We start from the raw sequence: 13,042 nt of genomic DNA on the forward strand, positions 1-13,042 counted from the left end.
CCTTTTCTGCTTCAGCTTTTTTGCAAGTTACTGCAGCCTGTCAGTCATCTTGTCTTTGAATCTTGGGGTGATAAAGATGTGGGAGGCAACAGCTGAACTGGAAAGAGTATTTCATAATTGCCCTGAGTCAGACAGCCAAATCCAGCATTTGAGGCTGGCAAGCAGTGTGCCAGGAAGAATAAATCCTTTTTGCTGTGTCCTGGATCCCTTCACCCACTCCTAATAACTTCATCAGCTGAAAACCAAGCAGAGCAGACTCTGTGAAATCTAATGAGTTGAGACCTGCTCAGGCATATTTACTGGGAATAAGTGATCATGCTGATTTAAGGAGAAGGGTAGTGGAAAATCTGTAACTATGTCTTTTATTCCTATTAGCTTTGATTGTGTGAAGTTACCGTGTAATTGTCCCATTTGTCTGAATGATCTTTTCTCCTCCTGGCTGGGTTGCTGCCATCATCTTGGTCAATAAAAGCCTGTGAATTATGTGTGCCAAACACATGCCTGTGGATGGTCAGTGTAACGTGCACAGCACATCCCAGCACCAGAGCATGATGGTGCAATTAATGATAGAATTAATGATCTCTTAACCTTTTCCTAGTACAGTTTCCATTTGAGAATACATCCACAGCTAACATTTCTTTAGACTGGGATTTTAGATTTAAGCTTTGTGGTGGGATGGTAACTTTCTTAAGGATTTTGTTTTCCTTGAATTTTTATGTGATAGTTTTAACTGTAAGATTCAGATTACCACACATTAGGCAAGTCTTACTTCATTTTCACACTTGGAATTAACTTACACTTATGATGACTATGATTAGCACAAAAATAAAGCATTTTCTCTGCCTGGTTCTTGGATGTTCCAATAGGATTATTTTTGTTGGATTCTGATTTTATTCAAAACAAGATGGCTTTCATGGAAGACCAGATTTTGGTAGGATCTCTTGTGTTGTATTTTCTTCTGTATGTATTTCCAAGCATTTTTCAGGATTAGGTTAACAGGATTACAGAAATACATATTACAAAAGAAGTTATGTAGAGGAAAGTTAGTATGCAGCTGAGGTTGCACCTTCTGCTTTCTTCAGTCTTAATTAAATTTGACACTCAGTGATAATAATTAAATTTACTGATATCCATGACCAGCCAGAAAGTACCTTGTGATGTTTATGAGTGAATATGTATTTGTTCCATACCAGAACAAAGCTGCCCAAATCCCCTTGATTATGCTGCACTATAATCATGAATGTCCTGTGTAAGGCCCTCTATGGGCTCTTGGAATGAGGAATTTTTGACACCCATAAATATCTGGTTATTATTGCCAGTGTTCAGCTCTCCTGCACATGAATCCATAATCAGCATTTTGCTAGAGGGGATGCTGCAGTTCTGGTGAGACATTGGAGATTTCTGCATGATTACTGTCATTAGCACAAAGGCACTGATGATTGAGCAGAGCTTTTACTGTTTCACCAGGGTCTTATAAATAAAAATACTCTGGAACACAGGAAAAGAACTTTTCTAATAGCTCCCCCACCCCAACACACAAACATATACACAAAAGAAAGGATATTACAGCTGGAATATGCTTCTTGGATGGACATGATTTAATCACATTTATGACTCACAGAAGTGTATTTCCAGTCCACAGAACACAAGCCAGAGTGCAACATTCTTATTTGTCTCTATGAACAAAACATCTTCCTCTTTCTTTCATGTCCTCTCTTGTGAAGTTTTCTGTACAAAAGCTGGTCAAATGCAACTCAAATGCCACTTTTGAACCCTGAAATAAAAAAATGAAGTAACGCAAAGCTTCCATCAGTGAAATCTCACAATTAATAATTGTCCCATCTGTTGGTAACATTCTGCCTGGAGCCAACAGCTGTCCCTAGTTCTCAGCTACAAAAGAGAACTCTTAGAGGGATAATGCTTTTATCAATTTTTGGTTGTCATCTATCATGTGGTCCCCTACTGATAATTTCTTGTTAATTTACTGAGCACTGTTATCCAAGTTTGATGACAGTCGTGGAATTTCCAGGGAAGTGAAGTGAACTTACATGGGGGGCAATGGCTGGGCAGGGCCAAAAGCTCTGAATTCACCTCCCCACTAAAAGAAAGCTGCAGTTTAAGCCTCAGGGTTGAGGCCTCAGCTCTGGCAGGTTATTCCCTGCAGGTGCTTGGCCTGAGGGAAGAGCTGGGAATGCTTCCAGAGGGTGTGTGGAGAGAATGGAACAGCAACTATGACAAAAACGAGAAAAGACACTGCAGGTTAATAAAATATAAAATATAGTATAATAAATATAATAAAAAAAATACTTTATTTTGTACTTTTTTTTTTACCTATGGTGGCTTTTTATCCCCTGCCTGCATGTGACCTGGCTGTTGTTGTCCACAGAACCTGCAGTGGGCCCGGGACGTGCTGCTGGGCAGCGGGGTGCCCTGGCAGCAGCTGAAGCACATGCCTGCTCAGGGCCTCTTCTGCGAGAGGAACAAGACCAACTTCTTCAATGTAAGTTTACACAGCTGATAAACACAGTGCACTTGTGCTCTCAGCCAGCCCTGAGACACCTGTTTCTCATTGGAAAGGTCTGCAAAGGGATGGGGATGTGAAATTCCACACAGGCACGTTAAACAAGCCATGAGCAAGTAAAGGAAAGGAGAATTACAGAGATATTTACTGGGTGAATATCTCTCTTGAAGGGTTATTTCTGGTGAGCTTGAAAACATGGGGAGAGAAGCACCAACATTTTTTTTCAGTTATGCATCATTTATCATATACTTGATGGCTGAGCCCTCTTTAAAAATTCTAATTTTGTTCATCTGAATTATCCTCTTGTTTATTGTTTCTTGACTCAACCTGCACTTCTCATGATGAAAAATAGTGCTATGTGCTCTGAGAACTCTGCTGAGCTGGAAGGAGCATTCTTGTGCTGTGCCCTGTGTAGCATGGCTCAGCAGAAGGAGTCTGCCAGCCCACAGTGAGGCAGCAGCACTGGCACAGGGACTGTCCCTGTGCCGTGATCACTTCCACGGGGTGCCTGTGCCTCTCACTGACATGGGGCACAGAGACTCACATGGGCATTTATCTATCCCTCAGTTCCCTGCTGGGATTGCCACTCACACCCTGCTGTTGTCTCTGGTATCTTTGGCTTTTCTGTGGTGTGTCCCAGGGGTTTTGCCTTTCGTTCTTTTGTCATAGGGTTCTTTAGCAGCTCTGGTTTGCAGTGTGTGGTGAGAGCCTGGAGATGCTCTGCTTGTCATTCTGGGCTGAGTACAGTCCAAATGTGTTATGTGGTTGCCTGTGATGGCAGTGACAAAATTTTGTGTCTCTGCTTTCCCATCCAGTGCTTCTGTTTTAATATTGGAATTGTGAAATTTATTTCAGCTTTACATCTGTTAACACCTTTCTTCATTTTTGCTGTATGTTGTGTTAATTAGCACCTCTCTGCAAACCTCTTTTAAGTACAAGGTAAGTGCTCATCTCTGATTATAATCCCTCAGATGGGTTAAACAGCTAAGGAATATTGACAATGGCTCAACATTGATTTATGGGTCAGTCTGCAAAAAGGGTTTCTATATCATTGCATCTTTCTGGAGAGAAGTTTTGATTAACAAGTGCTGCTAAATACCATGCACCCATCTGATCACTCCCCTCCCATACCCTCCATGGGATGGGGAGGAGAATCAGAGAAAAGGCAAAGCCCATGGCCTAAGATCAGTTAAAAAAATGAAATAAAAAATATTGTAATAAAAGGGATAAAATAAATAGAAAGTAATAAAATGCACAAAAAGTAAGTGCTGCACAGTCCAGCTGCTCAGTACCTGCTGCCTGATGTAGCAGTTCCCCAGCAGCAGTCAGCTCCCCCAGTTTCTGTACTGGTTTATGTACATACCTCAGTTCCAGTCAGCCTTCCTGGCCATGCTCCCTCCCAGCTTCTTGTGCACTTCCTCACTGGCAGAGCCTGGGAAAGTGCTTTAGAGTAAGCACTGCTTAGCAACAACTACAACATCAGTGTGTTATCAACATTATTCTCACACTGAATCCAAACCAGCGCTGTACCAGCTACTGGGGACAGAATTAACTCTGTCCCAGCTGAGCCCAGGGCACAGCTGATGGGGCACACTAAACACTGGCACCTGACTGATGGCCACACTGCTGATTTCACTGCACTGGCTGCCTGTTTTCCCTACAAAAATGCTGCTGTCATTAGCCCCTGACATGGCTGAATGCTTGGACTCAGATTCACATAGTGCAAAGTATTCTTGTGGAAATTAATGGAATTATTCAACATGCTTCAAGCCAAGTGTGAACTTTGCATGATCAAGGCTGACTTGTTCATCACTGCAGGGTTAAGTGTCAGAAGTATTCTGTTTTAATGTATGAGGAAGATGAGCAGTAGGGGACTGAGAGGTGTGTATAAGGGAGTGTTTCTACTTGAAAATGTGAATTACCACATTAAGAGAGATCAGTGGTTGACCTAAATCGTGTCTAGTTTTTGAATGCTAATGCTAGCTAATTTAATTTAAAGACATTCCACTATATTCCTAGGTGGAATTCTCTTGTATTATTTCAGAAAGTAATTATTTCTTACTCTGCATACTGATATTTTTATACTCTGAAGGATGAAAACTACTAGTATAGATACTTGACAGCAGTATAATAATGTTATTTTATAAATCAACAAAAACTTAATTCCCATAATTGATTTCTTTAATCAGAAATTAGATACACTAAGAAAAAACAGACAACCTTCAACAAAAGGTATATGCTGGCCCAGTGCATATATTGGGAATACTGGTAGAAAAGATAGAAGGCATTTTTAAATTATATTCTCAGTTTGAACTTGAGTCTGTCACCATACAAAATTAGTGTTAGTCTGGAGTCCTCCATGTAGATCACTGTCTCCAGGCTTTCAGAGTTTTAGTGTGGGGATGAACTCCAGTGTCTCAGCTGTGGGGACATCTTCATTTATTCTCCATGCATGTAGGTTAGTCTTCCTGGTAACAGGCACGAGTTTAGCATGATGAAATATTTTGGTGGTCTCATTTTCTACCCAGCAATATTTTCAAAATCCTCTTCAAGTAACATTGTGTGAAGCATGTGGCATTAATCCAGAACAGATGACACAGACATAGCACAGTGAGAAAATCCAGATCTGAGAGGGAAAGGGCCACAAGTGCCCATGACAAAAAGCTGGTGGTGTCAGCTGACATTCCAGAATTGGACAAACCTAAATCTGTGAACGACTTGGAAAACAACCTCTCAGCTCTGCATTGACCTTGCCTGGGTTTAGCCACAGCTATTCTGTTCCCAGGCAAGGCTCCCAGGCAGGCAGTGGGGAAGAGGCTGAGCTGCACCATCTGGGTCAGAGCTCTGGTGTGTCATCCCCTGTGCAGATGGTGCTGCAGCCCACTGGCCCAGCTCCTGTCTTCACATACCGGCTTGGGTGATAAAACACAAATTCTAGCACTCTACAAAACTAATCTCATCTTATCTTGGAAATTAAATGGCCAACCTTAAGATTTTCTAAACCTATTAATGTCCCCCAGGATTATTTCCAATAGAAACCTTTTACCCAAAGTGTTTGTTTGCTTCCATAAAATGTCTTTGGTTTTCTGTTTAGAGAACTCTTCAGCCTTCATGATACAAAACAGTTAAATTAATGTCTCAGTGGCTTTCTGTAGATACTTTACTACTGGAATACCTTTTTCTTCTGCAGCAAGTAGCACTGGTGTTTCTAATCTCTTGTAGAGAAAATTTAGGGTTGTTGAAATTACAGCTGACTCAATTTTACAAGTACAAACAACAGAGTGCAAGAGAGAAAGCTAGCAGCTCTTCCCAGACATTTTATAAATCATGCATACTCCTAGTAGAATTATTTATGAAATGTTTATGACAGCACTGTATGAAAAGAAATAAACCTGGGTAAAGCTGTCTCTTGTTAAATTTTACTGCAGAACTGCTGGTCTGGATCTGTGTGTCACGGGCTGTTGTATAATTTGTTAGCTGTCACTTATCTGCAACTTAAATGAGCAAAAAAGGCATGTTCAGTTAGCCCTGACTTCTTCTCATTTGACATATTAGAATAATGTCAGGATGCTCAGAACTTCCCTTTTTCAGTTCTAAGAAGAAATAGTGTTACTGCATTATTGTACCTATTTGTTTCCTGAGCAGTAAAGAAAGGCCCTGGTTTTCTGTAAGCAGAGGTTTTTGCACGTTCATGGCTTTGTTAGTGATGGCAATCATATGAATGAATATTGCTCTTAGATTTTAAGGAGTTTCAGCTGTGTTCCTATAAATTACTGTCAAATCTGGTTTTATTGGCCATTTGTCTCTTGCATGTACAGGTACATTCCAGCTTTTTTCCTCTTCTTCTTCTCAGTGTGAGTGTAAATATATACAGAGATTCTTTTTAGGATGGCTGCAGGATGGTTTCTATAGTAACTAAATTAGAAATTATTTCAGCAGGAGAAAAAAAAACTCAATATATTGCTTTATATAGTAGGGAACCTTCTTATATATCCAGATTTTGTGATACTATTAATAAAACAAAGTTCAACTTTGTGCACAGATGATGGGCATTGATCAGGCTGTGGGTAGGTGGGGATTGTGGAAGATTTGGTGGTTGAGCTCCATGTACCAGCAAGTTCTCCATATGGTTTAATATACACTGTTTGTATTTTCCTGGCACATCTGCTGTGGTAATAATAATCTGTTGGAATAAAGATCTTCATGTCCATCTTTGGTAACTGTTCCTCACAGACAAAAGCTGTGCATGCACACCATATACTACAGTGTTGATACTGATGTGCATGAAGTCTTGCTGCAAACTGTTATGGATAATTGTTCTATTTTTAATTGCAAAAGCAATGCAGTGTGTTTATTCTCTGCTGTGTGTGTAAAGCCCTTCATTCTGTGGTCTGGCCAAGCAGGGTCAGATCAAGGTGGGGGCATCCACTGAGTGCCTGAAGCTGCAGGCAGCAGCAAGTTCCTTTATTTTGCTTTTGTTCATGCCAAGTGTGACTGGGCACTGGCAGGAGACTCTGCTAAGCAGAAGTTGAAGTCTAAAGCTGGTACTGCAAGTTTCCAAAGGTAGTTCTTATTACACAGCATGGTGTCACCCAGTGGGAGCTTTCTCTGGTACTCTCTGTGTAGCAGCTTCTTCCCTTAGTTGTGTTCCAGGCTGAGAGTTACATCTGCCTGTCTTAAGAACAAAGTTGGTTGTGAAAAGGAGAGCAGGGTGCTGTTTTAGGATTCTGTGTGACCAGAGCCATACAGGTGAATTTGAGATGCAGAAAAGGCTCTTATGAAGTCCCCAGTATAGGGGACAAACAGGCAACATGCCTCAGCTCTCCTGGAAGTTGGGCAGTTCTATCAAGGAGATTTCAATTTATGCCTCAATTGTTTTTCTACACTCCCATAGATATACATTACTGGTCACTTTCAAAAATATGGCATTGAGTGAATATATGGGATTTCCTTTTGATCCAATCCAGCTGTTGTTTGTTTCTCTCCCATTTCCTGAAGTGCAACCTCAGCATTAATGATTCTCATGCCTTTGATTAAAATGAAAGATTTGTTACAGAATTTAATGTCTCTGTTAGACAGCTGGCTGTCTATCATGCAAGGGAGGAGGGAAATCCATTAGTGGTGCTCTGAACCTATTTTAGGTGTGTGTTCTGCCCAGTCTGAGTTTGTTGGCTTGAAAGAACCCCCAAGCAGCACACAGTGCCAAGGGGCAGCTTTTCAAGGCTGCTGAGACAGCCTCACTGGAACCTAAGGTTCAGTATTTCCTGCCATGTACTCAAAAACTTGAAACTAGAGGAACAGCAGACTAAAACCACTTTTGTAGAAATCTTACCACTCTGCTTTCCTTCCTGTCCTTGGCTGGTGAGAGATCTGAGTTACTCTCCTGCTGCTCATAGTTGATGTGTCTCTTTTTGGTTGGCAAATCTGCTTCCAGCACCTAGACATCTGCTGTGGGAACATGAGCCTTCCAACCAAACTACTGCCACTTAAATCAGACTGGGGGGAAGTGGAAAGAACTTGAAGAAACTTACTGTGCATCCATCGAGTTGAGATTGTGCCCTCAGCATGGTGAGAGGTGCAGTTTAACCATCTATGGAGGCTCTGAGAAAATTAATGATTATGTTTTAGTTTGATCATAATTGGTTCTGAAAAATGTTGCTCTTTTTAGTGTTTCTAATGCTTTATTTGAAAATGAGTACAAGGGGTTGCCAACTCAAAAAAAAAAAAAAAAAAAGAAATCCCAAGGGACATCCCAGAAATCACAAGGGTTTAGTTATTCCGTTTTGCTGTTCTTACTTCTGAGGGTTTTGGATGCCATTTTTATGCAGCCACAAGGGAACAGAAACCATAAAGGAATCATTTAAAAAAACCCCAAAAAACACTTTGATTCCAGCAACTAGATAATGCTTGAAGCAAGTTATTTGACTTAATACCATTTAATATGTAAAAACAAGTGTCTGGAAAAGGTGACCTCAGCCATTGATACTGTGTAGTTGCACTAAACAAAACAGTAACAATACCAAAATGACAACATAGAATAATAGTCTATTTTTTTCCTACTACTTATTTTTCTTTTCTGTGTTTAGGTTAGGTAGGTAGGGACATCTGGTTAGGATATGGTTAAATTCCTACCTACTTCAGAAGGTGGAATTGTCTTTAATCTCTCCAGGACATGGCCATGTTCTAGCCACGAAATGTCAGGGTTTTCCCTGGGCAGGACCAGGCCCTTTGCTCTGCTTTGTGCAAGGGCTGTTCAGTGGTGCAGCTCCTCCTGCCAGCTCCCACCACCTGGGAATTGTTCAGGAGGAGACCTCTCTCTGCTGCAGCTTTTCTCCCTGTGCAGAAGAGGAAGCTGCTCCTGCAGTGATGTGGCATTTTGGAGCTGCTGCTGGCAGCAGGGCTGGGCTGTGCTCAGAGGCTCCTGCAGAGCTGCTGAGCCTCTCCTGGGGCACACACAGCACAGACCTTGCTGCTCTGCCTCTCGTGGGCTGGAGCTGCCACACTGCCTGCCTGGCCTGCTGCCCCAGGAATTTTAACAAGGATTTCATTGCTTTCCCTGCGTTCCCCAATAATGACATTGTAGAGCTATTGTTCCTCGTCTGTGTGAGGAAACCATTTCTGGTGTGGTGAGGACATATTTGTGTGGAAAACTGCTGGGAATAAATGAAAAACCCTCCAGGAGTCCCTCCTGAGCCAAATGATTCTATGATCATATGCCTTAATTTGTAAATACAGTCAGCTGTATAAATGGCAGATATTTTATAGTTACAGTACAAGCTAAAGTTTGGAAGATTGAAAAATGCAAACAAATCAGTGTTTTCCCATTCTCTTTTCCTCTTTTTCTTCCTTTTTGGTCTTTGTTAATTTTCTCCATTACCTTTCACCGTGTCTTCTGCAGAGCAAAATAATGTTACAGGTGTGATGCTTCCAGCACCCATCCTTGAATGTTCTTGAACCACAGGGTAAAGGAACTCCTACTGAAAAAAATCATTTTCGTACCTGCCTGCAGATTCAGGAAAGCATATTTGCATTGGTTACATATAATTCTTATTTACAGGATTATTTTTGCATCAAATATAGAAACTAGAGGTGGGGGTTTGGGTTTTTAATGCGTACTTAAATTTTGGACAAGCTGGTTCAATTAAAATGCATAATAAGGTGATAGGCCAGCCCTTTTCTCATGACTGAAAGTCAATTTTATGAAACTGAATGTATGAAAGATTAGTGACTGTGACTCTGTTGAATTTACTGAGGACAACTGTTTCTATGTGGAAAAAAGGAGCTTCTCAAAAATCCACATATTTTAGTCAACTAATCATTAATGTGATTGTTATATGTTAGTATGCCCATTGTTTTTCTCATCTAGCATGGTAAATGGCTTCCACTGGGGAAAGGGGAAGCAGGAAAGTATGATACAAGTTGTCCCTACAGTCAGAGTTAAATTAAATTCATAATTAATGAATATTCAGAGTTAAAATTACATTATTTCTCTTCTGACTTTACCCTTGATAGTTGTTCTTTTGTCAGTAAAAAGCCATTTTCCATCGTTGTCCCTTGTTTTTCCATTTGTAAAGTTAATTTCATTCTATTAATCCATCCCCGGCTACTGATTTTCAAAGATTTTAGTTGAAAGAATGCTTTTAGCAGGTACAGAGGAGTTGTACCTCTCATTCTCTGTCACTTGCTCTCATGTGTGCTCACTCTCTTGTGCAGCCTTAGTACAGCTCTGGGACAAGGTAAGCAAGGAGTTAACTGTGCAAGTGAAACTTTCATAGTGATTGGCTTGAGCCCAGAAACCCAGCAAGCAGTGAAGTCTTAAAGTTGCCTATAAAAAGCTAGATAACTTTTTCAACCTCTGCCCAACATGTTATTTACAGTTCTTCACTCCATCCTCTTGGAAAAACAGAACTCATCAGTGAAAAATGTCCGTCGTTCACAGAGTTTTCTGTCTCAGTATATACACACTGTTCTTCCTGGCCAACTTTGCAGGCTTCCAAGACCCAGCTAGTAAAGATGCCAATAAATCTAAATCCCTGGAGATACAAGCATGGGGTTTGGAACTGTCATTTGTGCCAGTGGATATTAAACAGCTTTTTTTATTCCATTCTGTTTCCCTAGGAAAAGTTTCTTCTTTTGTTGAGTAGATGAATTTCTAGGCAAAGGTAAGCAAGGGAGCAAATGACCCTGAAATAAATGAAGCTATTGCTTTGTGGAAGAGAGATTGTCATGGAGATGGTGGTGTGTTAGAGGACATAAAGCACTTTGTTTTAAACCTGGATCTTAAAAGTCTAACAGCAACCATTCCACCCACTCTAAACAGTATTTGAAAGGTGGAGGCTTGCTGGAATACTGTGTGATCAGTGTCCTTTTACAAATAAATCCATTATTTGATTTTTCCATCTGCTAGCTGTGTATCAGATATGGGTGGGAGAGCTACCTTTAGGCACTTAGTGGGATTACTTTTACACTTGGATTGTCTTCTTTCCTCTTAAAAAAATTTAAATAGGATTTTTTTAACTAACTTGAGATTTTTACATACAGTAGGAGAACAGAGTTTTAAAGGTGGTGATCCATGAAAGGTCTTTAAAATACGTGTTTTTATATTCTATGTGTATTATATGCCTGTTTATCAGACTAGTTTTTGCAGGTTCTTACTATGAGTTGTTTCTCCTAGTTTTATCATGGAAATAAATGGCAAGAACAGTTACATCAGTGTAGACTGCTGCATAAACAAAACAAAGCAAACAAACCCAGAAAAGACTAAATCTGGAAAATCTGAAGAAAATCTAAGACATAAAATTGAATCTTTATTAGCTGCCATTAGCTTTCCTTTCTCCTAGAAATTCCTACAGTCTCTCTCAGAAAGCTTTGACATAGAATTCCTATTAATATCCATGTGTGGAGTTCACACAGGGGAGTTGAGCAGGCCACTAATATCCATGTGTCTGAAGTGGTGAAGTTGTCTTTAAATATCCCCTTCTTTTGTTCTAAAGCTGGTGGCATCGCTCTGAGGAACATTTATGTAATGAATGTCGAGCCAGAATCAAGCCATACTCAGGAGTTTTCTTCAATGCTTCCTTCTTGGGTGAAGCTGTGTGTGCTGAAGCCAGGGTGAACAGTGTTTCTTGATGAGCTGTTTCCTCCAGGTGTATGTTCAGAGGATTCTGTGATGTTAACCAAGGCAGTTTCCTCTTCTGTACGTTCAATTTTGTAGATATTTCCACGACTGCTTTTGGGGGAGATATCAGCCTGTATTGTTGCTCAGCTCTTGTCTGTTCTATATTCCAGGTATGGCAGATTTTTTTCATTCCTGTATCTTGTCTGTGTGAAAATACCAATCTCTGAAAGACCCAAATGGCAGTAAGGGAACACAAAACCACTTCCATCAGTTAAACTGCTCATCCTGCTTTTCTGGAACCCTGTGAGAATTTCCTTCTGCACCAGTGATGGTTTTAATTTACCTGGAATTATGGTAGTTTATAATAACTTTCATCCTTATAGAAAGAAGAGCATTATTAGTGAAATTAACTTTATTTTATTAAAGAAGTGTATTTAATAAGAAATATTCCAGGAATTTCAGTTCTCTGGAAAAGGATGTAGGTATTTGTCATGGATAAACACTGCCTTAGTGCAAAAATGAAAACAGAAGAATGTGGGATGAGAGCAGCATGATGCAAGTCTGTGTGTACCTGTGCAAGCAAGTAGCATTTATAGATAAATATTTTTAACTGAATGGCTACAGCAAGATATAATTGGCCAAGTTAAAAAGGTTAGGATGGAGAAGATAAGATGGCAGATGATGGTAGGTAAGAGCGTGTTTGTTTCTGTGTAGGCTGACCAATGTCACTGTGTGGAGCTGAAATGTGGACATTGAAGTGGGAGTTCTCTGAGTAATAGTACTCCATCTTTTGGCAAAATTCCTAAAGTTAGAGGAGTAAAAATGTTGAATATTGTATAGTGTGTTATTGTTGCAGACTCTTTGGCTCCTGTGGAGGAGGTAGGATTTCCTGGCATAATATGAACACTTTTGGAGTTTGCGTGGTGGCTGCTGTGGAAACAGCAGGGGTGACCACTCAGACAAGGTGACTTTCTCAGCCTCCTGAAAAGAATTAAAGCAAAATAGGATTGAGTGGGTGAGTGAAAGTAATGAAGCCCATAGTGGTCAGTATTTCAGCATGCTCCTCTGAACACTCAGATGTATTACTCTGATCCGACAGGGGAATTTCTGTAAGAGCTTGAGTGACAAATGGCTTTTTTCCAGGAGCTTTATGGCCTTTGTTCATTTCAGTTGCCTCCACTCCATCTCCTCCAGTTTGCTTACTCACCTCCTGTCAATAAAGTTTCACAAATTCGGCCTTTTTGATGTTGTTTAATTTTTCTATAAGTTAGAGGATGGAAAATCAGAAAAAAAAAGCTTTTCTCTTGAAACACTTCCTAACAGTTACTCAGAATGAATTATGAATTTTGCTGGCTATTTGGTTTGCTGACACAGTAAAAATCAGAACTGGAAACTCCTACCAG

General features: G+C 40.3%; 1 protein-coding gene and 1 long non-coding RNA gene across 5 annotated transcripts in view; one reads left to right on the forward strand and one right to left on the reverse strand.

The window, feature by feature from the left end:
* The window catches only part of CABIN1 (calcineurin binding protein 1), a 110,236-nt gene that overhangs the window by 46,346 nt on the left and 50,848 nt on the right, over window positions 1–13,042 (forward strand). For all 4 annotated transcript variants that reach the window (XM_064392712.1, XM_064392714.1, XM_064392713.1 and 1 more), the window contains exon 30: window positions 2,387–2,500. In XM_064392712.1, the coding sequence (XP_064248782.1) occupies window positions 2,387–2,500 (114 nt within the window). The remainder of the gene's footprint in view (window positions 1–2,386; window positions 2,501–13,042) is intronic.
* Window positions 1,576–4,107, reverse strand: LOC135282703 (uncharacterized). Its single transcript, XR_010348760.1, has 2 exons — window positions 3,885–4,107; window positions 1,576–1,774 (listed from the first exon to the last, which is right to left on the reverse strand). It is a non-coding gene; the product is annotated as an uncharacterized LOC135282703 (long non-coding RNA).

The sequence above is a fragment of the Passer domesticus genome, chromosome 17 (genome assembly GCF_036417665.1).
Source record: "Passer domesticus isolate bPasDom1 chromosome 17, bPasDom1.hap1, whole genome shotgun sequence".
Taxonomy (NCBI): domain Eukaryota; kingdom Metazoa; phylum Chordata; class Aves; order Passeriformes; family Passeridae; genus Passer; species Passer domesticus.